The sequence below is a fragment of the Python bivittatus genome, unplaced genomic scaffold (assembly GCF_059951505.1).
Source record: "Python bivittatus isolate LINGU-HERP-01145 unplaced genomic scaffold, Pbiv_v1 ctg000160_np1212, whole genome shotgun sequence".
Taxonomy (NCBI): domain Eukaryota; kingdom Metazoa; phylum Chordata; class Lepidosauria; order Squamata; family Pythonidae; genus Python; species Python bivittatus.
This window is the reverse complement of record NW_028277076.1, coordinates 3,167,367-3,183,826: the sequence shown is the minus strand read 5'-3', so window position 1 is coordinate 3,183,826 and position 16,460 is coordinate 3,167,367. Positions and strand designations below refer to the sequence as shown.

The following is a 16,460-nucleotide window of genomic DNA, read 5'->3' as shown; positions in this document are numbered from 1 at the left end:
CCCAGCAAGTTCTTAAATTGAACTGCCCACCCAAAACAAGAACGGGTAGATAGGAAGAAGACGGGCCAAAACCTAAACCCAAAAGATTGCATGACTCACCTAAGAATTTTCTCAGGAGCTTGTTCTCCAGTAACCAAATCATAACCTCTTTCCAGAGTTGTGTATGGCCAAGGGCTGATGAAAACAGAGGCAAGAGACACTCGTTATATATGGAAGGGGGTGGAATTTAAAAGCAGAGTGAGCTAGAAGTAAATCCATTTACTCTTTAATAACAGCATTACTCAATGTCATATCATTTTCTCATCTTCAGCCAAAATAGCTTATTATCCTTTCTTTTCTTTCTATAATTATGCTATTTATTTATGGCATTCTAATGCATTGGCATCTTATCTATATTTAATTATATTTATTGTCGTACTAAAGCCTTATAGCGCTTGTTGATTGATTGATATATTAAGATTGTATTGAAATACTATTTAAATGCTCTCTTTTCTCCTCCATCAAGCGATGCATGCTTGCATTGTTTAACTTTTAATGGTTTTCTGAGATTTCAGAATTGACATTTTGCAGAGCATTGGTCCCCTTAAATCAGAATGATTGTTAGTGGCATTCCAGAAGTCCTTTGCTGACTAACTGGAGAGGTTTAGCACTGAGGCTAAGATCCTTGTCTTGCAAACTTTGTGTACTAGCTCTGAGCTACAGCCCTCATGTCATTCCCTGACACCAGAAGCCAATCTTTAATAAATGCACATTTAATAAATGATTTATACAGGACTCTCCTTCTGGAAAGGAGATTTCAAGGGAGCAAAACAATGGAGTATGCTTGCGCCCTTGAACAACACCCAATGGCATGCTACAAATCATCAAAGCAATGTCAAATAAAGTCATCATCAACTTCCATATCCTGATGCCATCCACCCTTGGTTAACAACTGGTTCCTGAACCCAACAGCATCCCCTAGAGATAAGGATGGTGCCATCTCTCCTAGGGTTCCAGAAAACCCTGAAAACCTGGCTCTGGTCTCAGACTTGGGGTTGATGTTTGTCATTGTTTAACAGCCCCATTTTGTTTTGTGGGTTTTCTTCCCAGAGTATTTTAAACCGGGCTGCCTGTTGATTTAACGTCTCTGGCTGTTTTTATGCTTTGCTTTGTTTTAGTTTTGAACGCTGCCCAGAGTCCGCTGGAGTTGGGCAGCCAATAAATGTGTGTAAATAAAGAGCAAACGGACGGGCAGAATTTGGGGAGCAGGTTGTGCTCAGGATGAATCGAATTCTTGCTGATGATGATACCTGAATTTTCTGGTCGGTAATTCCAAAAAGTCTTGTTCCCTCGCACAAGATTCTGCTCTTATGTCGTCCTTGGAGTTGGGCCTCGCTTTTTCTTCCATCCACTTCCCAGCTTTCCCTGGATGCTGCCTCCCTGCTCCCCAGCCCCAGAAGACCTTGGCATGCTCACCCTTCACTGTGATCCCAGGTGTTGCGGACACAGAGGTGCCGATGTACAGGATCAGGGGCGTATCCTTCGTGGCAGCTGCACTCACCTGGAAACAAAGTGAGTACATTAGAAATGTTCAACTCCTGCTTACGTTTGTAGTCAATACTAATATTGCCCATTAATATTGGCCTACGCTTGCCCTTCCCCCTTGCCCCCCAAAATCTTTGGCACCACTATCATAAAACATGAACAAATATATATTCAAAAGTAGAATCTATGGGTAAAAGCGTGCCCTGCCATCTTCCTATTTTATTCAAAAAAGGAAATGGTAACAGATGACCCCCGCCACTCATAACAAATGCAGTCAAAAGTCATCTACCCATTGCCTTTCTCGTTCCCCCACCATCTTTCTTTTTGAAGAATGGCCAGCTGCTTTTTGCTAGCTCAGATTGATCCCTTGTTTTGCAAAAATACATATCCCCAAGCAAGCTCTGTGGGGGGAAAAAAAAAAAAAACAGAGAGAAAGAAATAATAAAAGATTAATTGGATTTGTTCATCCAAGAACCTTTGAAAGCCCATGTTGATTTTTCTTCCCCTTTTGCTTTCAGCAGACACCTTCCACTCACAAAGCACCAAGCTGGGACAGGTTTTAAGCACAGCTGTACATTGGGAGGGGGGGCCTCTTTGAAGCACAGCTGCTTATCTGATATCTCCTTCCCCACATTAATGCAGTTTCTTCTGCCACAAATGTATCTGGGATTGAAAAAAGGTTTATTTTTTATGCTGCTCCTTCATTTAACCCTTGCTTTATTAACAATCTGATTCTTGAATATCTGCTTCTCGGCTTTCAGCAATTCTCAGACTTCAGGCTCTCGCTGCATTCTACTCAACATGGATGCAGAAAGAGAAATCAAGTCCAGGGTTCCATGTCTGTCTAGACCTAGAAAGTGGTCCCAATCCCCAATTCCCCAGCAGTCCCAAATTCCCAGAAGCCCCAGTCAACATGAATGATAGTCAGGGGTAGTGAGGGTTGTAACTGAGCATGACCTGTAGAGTCATGGGTCCTCCAACATGAGATGGAGAATATATTCATCTCTGTACATTTGTGACCATTCAGGGTTTCCAGTTTTAGAGGACAAAAGGTTTGGAGCTGAAAGGTGGGAATAAACAACAGGCTGTAAATAAGGCAACTGACAAAAGCCCAGCTAAAATAAGGAAAAGATGGGGAATCAATGCATCTCATAAAAACATGGAAAAAGAAAGGAACACATTTCATTTCTGCAGTGTGTACATGGAGAGAAGTGAGTGCAAACTCTATCAATTACCCATGTGCACAGAAAAATCAATGCCTCTCATCCCAGCGATATTCAACCAGAGAAATAAATGTGTCCATCTGTAGTGAACATCAAGAGGACTCACCAACTCTCTCTAGCGCATATACAAAGGAATTATGCAATGCGTAGCCTAAGGAATTTCCAAGATGTATTTCACACTGTTGATAACAGGCTGATGCAACCATGTATGTTAAATAAATCTTGATCTAAACTAACAAACGCGGCCATTTTCTTTTTAAAGGCATTGGGTCCATAGTAAAGAAATACTCCGGTGTAAATAAATAATTCACAGGGCCTTCTAGTTAAGGTAGCACTGATGTAGTGATCATGGACAGTAGAAATATAACATTACAACCTCCCTAGTTTCGATCTGAGAAATATTTCAGGGAGGATACATAAATGGCACCCCTTCCCCATATATTTTGGCTCAAATGCTGTTTCTGCTTGGGCTCTAATACAGTTTGACAAAACACTGCTGTGATCACAGGGCCCTCAAACAAACTGAAAAGACCTTTCCATGTCTCCCAGGAATTGGCTGGTTTTTTGTTTTTTTTTTGCCAAAGGCAAGCAAATTAGAGTTCATCTGGCTGAGGTTGTCTTTTTAATAGGGTGGGGGATCACTCCAAAGGAGGGAAGATGGAACTAAGACAGGCTAATGACATGCTAAATTGCAACAGCTCCTTCATAAAATATTCACCGTCTTAAACACGTCTGATATTAAAGATTAAATGTCCTGGGATTTGTCCCAGCGACTCCCGAGACCTGATTTACGACCTGCCAGAAGCTGCTAACTTTCTGATTCATGATGTGAGGTTTCAAAATGTAACCTTTCCAGCAAAAGAAATGGGGGGGGGGTGGATTTGAGGTGGGAGGGAGCCTTCAATGAGAGAAGAAACAGTTCTGCCCTATCGGGAAGAAATGACTTGGCAAAAAGGCATTAGTCTTTTCCTGGGGAATGCAGAGGGAGTGAGGAAAAGGGTGGCCCCGCATTGCGTTCTCATTTGTTTTAGGAAAGAGCTTGCCAATTGAAAGAGCCATTAATAAGTCATTTCTTCCCCCAAGTTTTTATCTGCCTGGGTCATTAATTCCTCACCCTTACAGAATAACAAATATAGGTTCTACAAACCAGCCACACCTGAAAAAAACATTGGGGAAGAGCAGAGGATGGAGCATCATTGTCAGATAAAGATATTATTACTGCTATTATCCATCAGTTAATTAGTGAATTAATTAATAGCAGTATTTTACTCCACACTGGCAAAAACTGGAGTTCCCCTGTATTTTAAGTCGTCTTCTTCCTCTTCTTCCTCTTCTTCCTCTTCTTCTTCTTCTTCTTCTTCTTCCACTGTATTTTAAGTCCTCCTCCTCCTCCTCCTCCTCCTCCTCCTCCTCCTCCTCCTCCTCCTCCTCCTCCTCCTCCTCCTCCTCCTCCTCCTCCTCCTCCTCCTCCTCCTCCTTCTTCTTCTTCTTCTTCTTCTTCTTCTTCTTCTTCTTCTTCTTCTTCTTCTTCTTCTTCTTCTTCTTCTTCTTCTTCTTCTTCTTCTTCCTAGCTGAAAATGTTATTGTTCTTAACACATTTTCCTTCCTCGGTGACTTTGTTTATTCTCTTTGTTAAAAGAAATGAAGCTAACAGCCCATGGTCGTTGCTAGATCTTCCTGAAGGGAGTTTCACCATTACAACAGTGGGAAAAAAGATTTTCTTTCACCTGTTTGTTTAGGAATTTAATGCCAATCAGTTTCACCAAGAGATGTTGACTTTTTTAAAGGTATTAAACCCCCCCCCCCCCTCAGCCTAGACAAACAGTGCAGTCAATGTCTCCAATACTCACAAGTCTAGTTTTAGGCACTTCTTATGGAATGGAATTGTACAATTCTTTGCTGGAAGCTAATCAGCTTCTAATGATAGTATGCCCCTTTTCATCATTCATTCAAAGCCAATCTTGGTTTAATCAACAAGGGTACCTATTAGTTACAATTCCAAATCAGCGGTAAAGAAATCCCCCCTCTTGCTTTATAAATTGACTGGACTTCATATAAAAAGCCCTTAAGATATCAAAGCAAAAGCTAGAAACACAGTCTCAAGACAAGCTCTATGTTTATTTTGAAAGACATCAATGTACCAGTAGCCTGGCATGTATCTAAAGGAATCTGAAAATACTATCCCAAGTCTGCTGTGTATATATTTTTCAGCATGAACCATGGGCGTTTGAATACCAACATGAAATGCCCAAGGTTTAGTTCCTGGGCTTACTAGTTAAACAAGGTTGGGTACTAGTTGATGGGAAAAAAATTCTATATACATGAAAATAAAATATTTGGTAAGAAACACCAAATAAGAAATATTTGGTAAGAATTCAGAAGAACCTGTATAGGCTAATCTAGCCCACAAGGAGTGAAAACTGCAATCAAAGGTCTAAAGATGAGCATTTTTCAATCCTAATCTAGAGATTAATTCTGTAAGCATCCAAGTTCACATTGTTCTAAGACAGGCTTTTCAGCTTGACTTTGCTGATTAAGCCACAATTGGCTGGATTCATGGATCACACTCAGCCATAAATCATGGCTTACAAAACACAACAGTTGAGTTCACACATCCATTCAGCCAGGGTGTTCTCAGCCTGAGCTGCTTTAAGACAGCTTTCTAGCATCCTGTGTTTAGCCACAGGAACCATGCTACGGATGGATTCTACTAGCTACAACCTATTGACAAGCCCATATTGCTTGTGCAAAGAACAAACACAGATTCTATTCTATTCTATTCTATTCTATTCTATTCTATTCTATTCTATTCTATTCTATTCTATTCTATTCTATTCTATTCTATTCTATTCTATTTCTATTCGCTTGTTTTCTGAAAGCTGTGGTCTTTCTCCCTGTGTTTCGACCTTCTGCTGACGATTGCCTGGGAAAGACAGCTCAATGCAATCTGTTCAGATCCAAGCATATATTGCTGCTGGAAGGAAGCCAAGTTCAATTCCCAGCATCAGGGACTTGGAAGAGGTCACACGCTGCAAATGTGCTGCGAGTGGGGGCTGAAGGAGGGAAGATGTGGACTTCGAGACCCTCTTCCCAGGAGCTTCCACTGACTACTGCTGTGCATAGATGGCAAACTGGGTTTATTTGATTAGAAGAGATATTCTTCCTTTGAAGCTGTTTTGGAGAGAAATAAATATACATTAACAATGCACTGCTACTATCCCCAAATGGCAAATTTAGACATCTTGTATTATTGAAGCTACGTCCTCTCTTATTGATTCTTAGGCACTGCATCTCCTTTATTCAAATGTTTATGAACATTTAAACCTTTATTTAGCAACAGTTAGGACATTCATAATAATTTATGAAATCTATACGCTGCCCCACTCCCAGTGATGGTGGGTGGATCTTTGTTGCTTCTGGGCAATGGAATAGCAACAACATTCTTCCTCAATGCTTATTTATTGCCTAAAGAGGTACTAGTCTTTCTCCTTTCTTTTCTTTTGAGATATACAGGTTGTTTCCTTTCCTCACACCCCTTTTCTTCTCTTAAACCACCCTTCCGTTCAAGTTTCTTCCAATTCCTGAAAGAGATCTTCCTTTGTGAGAAAAGCTTCTTCATCTTGATTTATTTTAAAACTTCATTCTCAGGGGGGTGATGTTGATGATGATTTTAGCTTGTTTTGTTGGTACAAGGTGGCAGAGGCTCCCTCTCTCCATTGCTCTGCAGCCTCCTTGCCTGCCCCCACCATCCTGATACAGATGGTATATTATCTCCTGATATCTTCCCTTGGGATGGAATGAAAGTGAAGGAAATCAGGGAGGCTATAGATAGTGAAGAGAGATTTCCCTGTTTTTTTCTATCATTCAGAACCCATCTTGGCTGGGCCAGGAGAGAGGTTATCATGTGTCCTTTTCCCTTGGAATTTAATTCAAGTGAAGGAGGCTACAGAAGAGAAAAAGGAGAGAGGGAATTGGGTAAGGACGCATAAGACCCTCAATGTCTCTCTTTCTCCTTCTCTCTTTAGGTGTGTTTTATCTCAACTCATACAACTATTGCACAAAGCGAAGGTGATAAGAGCAACCTCAAGGTTGAGCTTAACATTTACCTCTGTTTATGTATTTATGCATATTAGGTAGGTACATTATATATTACGTCTATTTATGTATTTTGCTCTGCAAGAAGGGGATCTGTTTCTGGATGGACCAGACCGCTGCCCCCAAACCTCTGGTGACTAGGTAGGGGTTGGAAGTCGATAGGGTCAACAAAGAAACATGCCTCATTCCCGCAATTTGAAACATTGCTTGCTTAAAATCATGAAGCTGCAACAGTCCCCTGATTCTTCAGGTAGATTCAGAAAGCTTCCGTTTGCTCCATTCTGTCCCGAGAGACCATGAATTGCTGGTGAACATCAGAGGAACATTTGCTTAATCAAGAATTCAAAGAGGGTAGGAAATACTTGTTTTTGTCAGGACCACCAAGGACATGACACCATTTCTGTATAACCTGCAAATCTCCAGAGCTGGAGGAAATGTAAGAGCCATTATAGGGATGAGATCTGAAAGGCCTTCCTCTATAGCTCCCTTTGATCAATATCTTTGCTTTTTCTTTTTCAGGAGATCCAAAAGCACCCTACAGTTCTTACCCTTTGGAGCAGCACAAAATTGCCTTGGGACACACCTAACGTCACAGGTCTTGGAGGATAATTCCATCAGCCCTGGTTCCCTAAGTTAAAATGGTTCGCTGATCAAACTAGAGCTGTAAATATTGTTGAAGCCTAAGACTTGACTGAGCCGTTCTGTCTCAGTCCTTTGTCCTTGCCAGCTTCTTTCCATTTTGCATGTTAAAAGAATGGGGAAGCATCATTTCTCCCCACAAACTCTTCACTGAGGTTGACATTTAACCAAAACAAAAAGCCACACAAAGATGCAACTGGGGAGAGAAAGGGCAGCTCTTCAAAAAGGCCACACCTGCATATTTTGCAACGGCGCTGGAATTTCATCTGATCCGTCACTGCAATGATTTAAACACCAGCATCTACATCAGGCTTGAGAAAGAACAAGACAGATGACGCTCGAAAGATGTTCACAAGATTGAATGAGGACTCTGTTAATATACTCAACCGTCACCTTGCGATAGCTTCCAAAAGCAGATTCACTTTGATCCAGAGAGTAACACAAACATTGCCAGACGTTTCCAATTATTACAACTTCAAGGACCTGAAAAGATGCCATGACCTGTCCTCCAGGACTCCAGAGTGCAGGACAAAAGTTACAGAGACACACATTCCAGTGGAATGTTAGGAAAAACTTCTGAACTGTAACAACAGTTGAACGGAGGACTCACCCATGACCTAGAGACACGGTGAGATTCCCTTCATTAGATGAGTTCACGCAGAAGCTGGATACTTTAATTTGCTTCCTCCACTAGGCAAGGGGTTGGACTCAGTAGCCTCAAGACAGGCAAAGAGCAATTTCTTAAAATATAGGCGTGGAACCTATCTGCATGCATAGTTCCTGAACAAAATAGAACGAGCCTTCATTCCAGTAAGGAGTCACTCCAAACCTCTTTGTTCACTACTGCCCAAGGACTTGATAATTTTGTCAATCAGATGCCACAAAATCGCCTTTCCATCCCAGCCAATATAATAATTATTCAAAGAAGGCATAGTAGGGGTGCCAAAACTGTTTGGTATGCTTGGCGCCATACCAAAAGACCTAGAAAAACACTTGGACACATTAGACAGAAACACAACTCATCAAGTTGCATTATTTGGAACACTGCATATATTATACTGCTATCCCTAACTATCCTAGGAAGGATCTGATAGTTAAAAGACCTGATCTGGTCCCCTGGGTGTAAATAGTAATAACAATGATACCACCAACCTCATTCTTGGGGCTGTGGCTCTATCATTCAGATGAGTTTCCCATTCAATTATCCACTTACCAGTCTCTTCATCACAGAGATGCTCACATGCGTCAGTAGTTCTCTGTCCACAAAGATCACGGACCCATGGCGATGTAGCATTGATTTGATAATACAGGGAGAGCTTTGCGGGGTTCAGCCAGTCAGATATGTCCAAGTAGCTGCCCTCACTCACAACAAAACTGCTTCCTACAACACAAAGCATTAGGAAAAGGTGAGGCAGAAAACAGCAGCTAGGTAGACTGCAAACCAGGAGACACCTTCACAAAGGATCATTGGCAGATCACAACAGCATAGGCTCAACGAGACCCACAGAGGATTTTTGAGAGGGTGACTAAGAGATAATGTGCAGAGCAACTGGCTGGTGAAAAGGACAGGACATTGAGAACTACGTGGAGATGTCACCGTGCATTTTAGATATATGGTAAAGCAAGTGTTCCATCCTCCTCCATAGGAAAGTTAAACCTTGTTAGGAAGACATCTTTGTATGCAAAAGGTTCTTGATTACATCTCAGAGATCTCCAGCTAGTACTGGAAACAATTTACCTCTGTAAATCTTGCACAGTTGCTGTAAAACGGAATAGAAAATTTGGTGGTATCCAGATGTTCTGGATTGCCCCTGCTAGGATCCCCCAAGGAGGACAGCCAATGTTGTGGGATTTGGGAATTGGCCTCCAAAGCATCTGGACATCATCACATTGGCCCTTCCAATATGGAGCTGTTATCAAGGTCCAAATAAAAGATCATCTTATGGTCTTGAACCAGCAGGAGTAGCCGAGCAGCTGGAAAGATGCAAGTTGAAGGAACCACCAATTAGCAAACATTTATACTTATGCTAGTCCCTATGCAGGTGACAAATCTTAGCCAGATGGATATTTAATTAATACAATGCCTTAAAAATTGGGGGGGGGGGTTGCCAAATGCCAAAGCTATACTCTATGCAGAGTTGACCATAGCGCTGGAAGAATTAATGGTACCTAGACAGAAAATCATGGAGTGGTTTGGTGATATTCCATGAGAAACCTGCTTCTGTAGCTACTTGTATATGTATGCGTGTGTGTGTGTGTATCTCTCTCTCTCTCTCATACACACACACACACACACACAGACATGGCAAAAATGTGTTTTCTCCCACAATGTGGGAATATGCATCCTCTAATTAGGCAAATGTATTTTCAGTTTCCTTATCTAATATCAGACACCCAGCATAATGTGGGGGATTTTACAAACGCCTGCATCCTCATTAACTCTGATCTTCAATTACACTGATTATAAGGCTGTTTTCAAATGCTGTGACAGAGATCAGAGGTAAAGTGAAGAGAGGAGAAAAAAGAAAAAATCTCCAGCCATCATGCCACAGTTTGAAAAGAAAATGCTAAAGAAACCCACTGAAATCCGGGAACAGATTTCTCACTCGAGAGGAGGGGGATCACTCTGAAAGTGCCTTGCACCAGCTCTTTGCCTAGCTGATGAATGGGGACCGGCTGGATTCCCAGCCTCATCATTAGTTTATTTCTTGAGAGGAGAACACTCTGTCCTTAACCTTGAAGTCATAGAACAAAGCTTAGTTTTGCTAGGGCTAATCTTGGAAGGAAAATGCATGTGAGAACAGTGAATACTTATAGCTGAGCTTGGAACTAGCGCTATGTTGAAATCTGGCCTCCAGCATGTAACCAGGTTTCTTCCGCATTCTTGGGGGAGAGATGGTGGTGGTTCAAACTTCTTTTGATAGCTTTACACATTTATTCAGGTGAGATGGTGGTGCATGCTGTTGTAGTTGTTTTCTGTTAGACTTCTCCCCAGCTTTTGGGCGTAAGAACAGCATATAAGTACAATTAAACTTCTCCTTCTCTTCTTCCAATACCATCCTTTCTCCACCTTCATGATGGTCATTATCATCATCATCATCATCATCATCATCATCATCATCATCATCATCATCATCCTTTCTCCGTCTCCTCCTCCTCCACCCTCCCTACCCCAACTTCTTGGGTTGTATCTGCTTCCTGATCTGAGAAAGCCTTTTGGCAGGATTTCCCTCCTGATGCATTTCTTGGAACGGAATTGAAATACAGGATGCTACAGAGTCAGCAGACTCAAAAACCCAACATCTCACCCACCAATACTCTTTCCTTTTTGGGGGAGGAGGGAATCCAAAGAACTGGTTTTCTTTCAAAATGAAGAAGACCAATGTGGAAAAAACTACAGAATGTTTTGGAATAACCACGACTTCCAAGGAGACCAGTGAGGGCTGAATTCTAAAGAGCTACTTTTTCAAATGCACTGGAGATCTCATAGCCTCCAGCACAACTGGTTCTTCGTTGTCTGAAGGTCCACAGGGACACTCTGATAGAGTTTGTTTTGTTATAGTATTTTCCCCTCCCCGTAGGTCCTCTCTCTCCAACCCAAATTTGTATCAAAGCAGAGTTGGCTGTAACAGCTTCAGAAGTTCAAATGCCTTATCCTCAGGTCTCCATCAAAGTTCAGCTAGTTTATTTTAAAGCTTCTACAAAGAGAAGTTTGAAGTTTTTGACATTTCAGAAAAATATGTATTTTATAGAACAAAAAAGAGATAAAACAGACAAAGACTTTGTTCTTTTCCCTTGTTAAATATTGTTAAGAGGCAAAAGACACAGCCAAAAATACTCAGCTACTTTTCTTTCCATTCTTTTTTTTTTCTTTTCTTCCCACCTCTTACACACGTACACCTTCTATTTTCTCTCTCTTTCACTCAGATTATGTTTTCCTTTCCTTCTTTAATGCATTAAAAAATTAAAAAGTTAAATTACAGGGCAATTTCTAAGTGGATGTTCTAGCAATCCACACATTAGAAGTTGTGATAAACCAAAACAGTAAAGAAGGAAAGCCATACAACTGAATGAAAGTGGTAACATCAAAGATTCAATGTTCATAAAATGTTCAGTTCGGTAGGATATACTCAATTTCTCAAAGGCCAAGCAGACCTTTCTTCAGAAAGAATTTCCAAAACAGGCTACCATCAAAGAAAATTACTCAGAGTTGGTTGACAGTTGGAGTGGTGCTTAAGCCTAGGAAACCAAAGATAAAATTAACTAAGTAAAAGCTCTTCCAGAAGACAGCTGTCAAGACCTTGGAACTTTATCTTAATTATAAAATATTTCTCATCTCATGTGAGAGAAAGTCATTGTTTAGATAGTTCAACACTGTTTAGAATAAGTGAGAATATCTTGAATCAGGCCCAGAAATGCCACTTTCCTACTGACAGTGAAATACCATCAAGATCAATGACCTTACCACTCTGTTTTGAACTACTTAAACATTTCTGAGTAGTTCTTAACTGTAATGCCAAGTCTCACATGCTAGAAAAGCAGTGAATTTAATCAGTTTGTTCAAGTAAGTCAGTTGCATATCCCGTGGTTTGAAGGTGGCCTGATTCAATGAGCCATAGTGAAAATTTAGTGTAGAATGCTGGGTTGAAGTGACTTTCACTGCAGTGAACCAGAAATGGAAATGGCCTTGCTGTTATTAAAACTTCTCATGAATTCATTCCAGTGTACATAAGAATAGGAAACCCGTGACGTTTCAGATGTTGCTAAATTAAATCTTTTAGCATTTTCTCCCCATTCTGCAGTCAGTTAGGATAAGCTTTGAGATTAACAATAACGTAGTGGTTAATCCACAATTTATACCATGTACATCCGCATTTTGCATGCTTTTCACAACGTTTTAGCAATCTGATGCTGGTCTGGTTCAGCTGTGAGGCAGAATAAGGAACTGTTAAGCAGAGTGCAACTTACACGTGTGTAAACACGTGGCGAAACAAAGATAAGATCAGATAACCTCTAAGGACTGATGATAGAGAAAGAGGGAGATTGAGTTTTTACTTTTTTTTTTTTTAATTCCAGCAACTTGTTTAATTAAAAACAAAGTCAGAAGCTGTGCCAGACCCAGCCTTTGTCTGCAAAGATCAAGAGGAAAATTAGAGGAAAACTGGTAATAGCTGTATCCAATTCTGTGAGCATCACAGCGGAGATAGCCGTGAGGGAAAGGAGATAAACAATCTTCAGATGAAACAATTAAAGTTCAATCACATGCCAATCAGGGACGTGGCATTTGGGAGCTAAATGAAGTCACGGCTTATTTAGCATGCCTCAATCCAGGGACTGGGTATGAAACCAATGAGAGGGGCTTCAATATCTATACCTGCTTGGGTTTTAAGACCCAGAAATTCCAGCACAAATAGATACAGGTAGATGCATGCTTATACCAATACATACTGTACGTTGTTATCAGACCTTCTCTTTAACAAATCCAACTTTCAGTAGCCAAGCAAGCAGAGTATGCAAACATGAACCACTTGACAGGGAAAAATCTTTCCACCTTATAGTCCAGCAACATCAGGCACAAGTTTCCATAGTGTTCTCTTGCTAACTGAACATTTCACAGTCACACATGATGCATGTAAGGCCTCCAGACAATTATAATCCCTCATTACAGCAAGCTGGGCTTGCTTCAATTTCTCACTAGCGAAAATGACTTAAAAATAGTATGAAATCCCCCCTCCCCATGTTGTTCCAAAACTGGATTGTGGAACACAAGAATCTATCTTCGTTTATGGCCAATTCTGAATCCATTTAAACCAAGACTTTGACTAATAACATGTTCCCAGACCTTGAGGCTTAAGATTTTTTAGTTCTGGGAGGTTGAAATGGGAAAGTTCTGTATACATATCTCCTACCGCTGACCTATGGCCTCCCTCCTGAAGATTGTAATATTTTATCTTCAGCGGTTGATGATGCAGATTTTTTTTTCATTGCGGATACTATCTCCATTTGTTTGTCTTCCATTCTTGTGAACAAACAAGACTGTTTTTGTTTTGGTCTTAAATATACTTCCCCAAATTTAGTCTTCTTCCCACCACCCCACATCATCATCTTCTGTGTTTCTATACAGCATATATAGGATCAGTTCTATGGTAAATGCATTAAAAACAAAATTCAGTACCATGGAGAGGTCCTAGTAAGGATGGATGCAAACCTAGACCAGAGGCTACAGGCAACCTCAGTGAAGCCCCACAAAAACTAGTGGATCCCTACACCAGGTTGGTTTGTCTATCAGTAACAAGTGAGCTTCAGTCCCAAGGGAAGACACTGAAATGTCTATTCTGGATCTTTTTCAGATTGGAAAGTGTGGGCAGCTATGGGGGTTGAGGAATGATGAAACAATATGCCACAGAAAACAGCAACCCTTTGCCGTTTCCATCATAACATGACCAATAATTCATGACATGATCTTCTCCTGAGCAGTATGCAGCTTTGCTGGCTTCCCATATTTCAGAAGTGTGGGTGCCAGGCAGGTTTCAGCTTAATAGAAGCATGCATCTCAGAAACCAACATCCCTAGCAGTAGCATCTTCTGCCATCCCTAACAATAAACTCAACAGCTAACAAGAACCTCAGCAACACAACTAAGAAATGTATACATGCCCCTGGAGAATAAAGTGCAAGAACTGGAGCTTTCCTGGGAAGGAATGAAACCTTCTACATAGATTTCAACACACTGTAACTTTCTACATGTGCCGTTTTCTCCCCTGCCTCCTTAAAATTCTGAACATGTCCAGTTTTGCATCCACCACCTGACATGGCTTCCTTCTTCTTCCATATGTTGCAGTGCCCCTTCACCAGCCTCTCCCCCTGATTTGCTCATCTGCTGTATATAAAATGCAGACTAGTCATAAAAGAGAGAGAGAGAGAGAGAAGACCCTGTCCTTATTTTAATTGACATCATATTTCAAGCTGTGTTTTGCAAGGACAAGCTCCTATACCCATCCCTTCTGAGGTTCATGGTTCTCCTACTCTTGCTTACTGCAATGACACAGAATGTGATAGCATGCTGAAATGAGCCATGGCTATTCAATTCTTCTGTGATTAATCATTTGGATTGAATGGCCATTTGTTTTACTTCCAACCACACCTGATTACTGGTCTTGGGAAATGGCATGATGAGAGTTGCAGTCCTGACATATAGGAAGATCCTACAAATGAAAATATGATGGATGGATATCTAATGAGGTGGGAATTAGGAGCGTGTGAACCAACCAAGTTTCATATTTCAGTTTGCATAATCAAGTTGATTTGAATTGTTGAACTGAATCAAGTTGATCCAAAGATGTGATAAACGTGGGTGTGCGTGCAGAAACCATCTTCAAATTATTTCAAAGGCACATTGTTCAAACAGATGCAATTTCAGAGGGGTGATCTGATCAAATGGCCTTTGAATCAGCGTTTTGCAGGATTCCTGGTATCTTTCTCAAGTTAGATGGAATATATAATTATTACAGGCAACTGCTGTAAAGGTTAAGGGAAGCATGTGCTGGAATTACATTTTGTTCAAGGAAGATGAGCCACTTATTGGCTTTTTAAAGCACAAATCCCAAGAACGGGAAATGAGCCCAATCTGAAATGCACATAAGTATTAGCCAATTACAGCAGTTTTCACTGGCTTAGAAAGGTTACACTCCTGTCCCCTTTCCATCCCCTCTCAGTTCCTGGTGCATTTGGCTTCTCTTTTAAAATTTAGGTGTGCTTCAACTGTTACCAAGAAAGTAAGATTAAAAAAAAAATAATGAAGGAACAATGTCCTATTCATTTTGCCTTCCCAACCTGGCTGTGCTCCAGAGGCACAAACCAACTCTTAGAGTCCTCAGCAATTGCCCTGCTGGCTAAGATATATTGGAAATGGGCTCAATGCAAGACAGTACATAGGAACTGCAGTCTTCCTTGTCAACAGTCAAACAGGATAACATCTGACTGTGGTCCATGAAAACTTGGTTTGCCCTAATTCAATGTCCATTGGGAAGGCTGCCATCCGCCCCCGTAGGTTGGTGGAGCAGCTGTACAAACCCAGAAACTATTTAAACAGTGAAAGAGCTGGGGGAAGTGGAAGAGAGAGAGAGAGGAGAGGAATGGAACAAAACTTGCAAATATGGTAGCAGGTTTAAGGGAACTATTGCCAGAAAAAGGAGGAGGGTAAAGCAGTTGCCCCACTAATCCAATGAAAGTATGTCTCAAACGTCTGGGAACTGGTGACTCTTTCTTCTTTAATCATTTGTCCACTAGCTCATCCCCTGCACGTAGTTCAGCTTGGTTTTGTCCTCAGTTGCCTTTCTGCAGGATACGTTTCCCCAAAATAACCATTTTCAGTGAGAATTATTGGTTATTACTCCAAAATTTAATAAGATCAAAGATTACTGCAATCCCATATGTATATCTACTGCGTATGTTTATCTGCTTCTTTTAACTGGGGTATGTATGTTGACATTAGATGCTGAAGCAACTTGATGGAGTCATTTATTGGAGAAAGCCCCTTGGAAGGGTAGGAAAAAAATCTGCTGGGAAAATTATGCAAGGGTGCAGAAGACTTCCATCAGAGCTGCCAATGAAATACCAATAAAACAGATTAATATTCTTTGGAAGTGGAGAGGAGGTGGGCTAGTCTCCAGTCTAGACATAATGGCTTTTCTGAAGACGAAGAAAAAGAGGGACCAAGTGAAATGGCCCCTAAATGAGAATGATCTCTGAAATGACACTATTAAATATTGTTCTAAACTGTGGGGAGGAGAGGTAACTTTTAATGGGCAATTGCATGGTTAGCTGCCAAGGAGAATCTGAAATGTTGCCCTTTTCTGGCCAAGAAGCACAGAAGAAACTCTTTGTTTGCTTCAGTTGAGCTTAAATTGACCCAGCTGGCATCAACATTGAATCTTAATGTGTTATGCTGTAATGATTACCATGCCAAAATTGGTCTTCC

The 16,460-nt window shown here is 40.9% G+C and overlaps 1 protein-coding gene across 3 annotated transcripts in view; it reads right to left on the bottom strand.

Annotated features, from left to right (window-relative positions):
- ASTN2 (astrotactin 2) overlaps window positions 1-16,460 on the bottom strand; it is a 274,360-nt gene that overhangs the window by 133,302 nt on the left and 124,598 nt on the right. For all 3 annotated transcript variants that reach the window (XM_088146943.1, XM_088146944.1, XM_088146945.1), the window contains 3 exons: window positions 8,695-8,862; window positions 1,456-1,540; window positions 100-174 (listed from right to left, as the gene is read on the bottom strand). In XM_088146943.1, coding sequence (XP_088003069.1) covers window positions 100-174; window positions 1,456-1,540; window positions 8,695-8,862 — 328 coding nt within the window. The remainder of the gene's footprint in view (window positions 1-99; window positions 175-1,455; window positions 1,541-8,694; window positions 8,863-16,460) is intronic.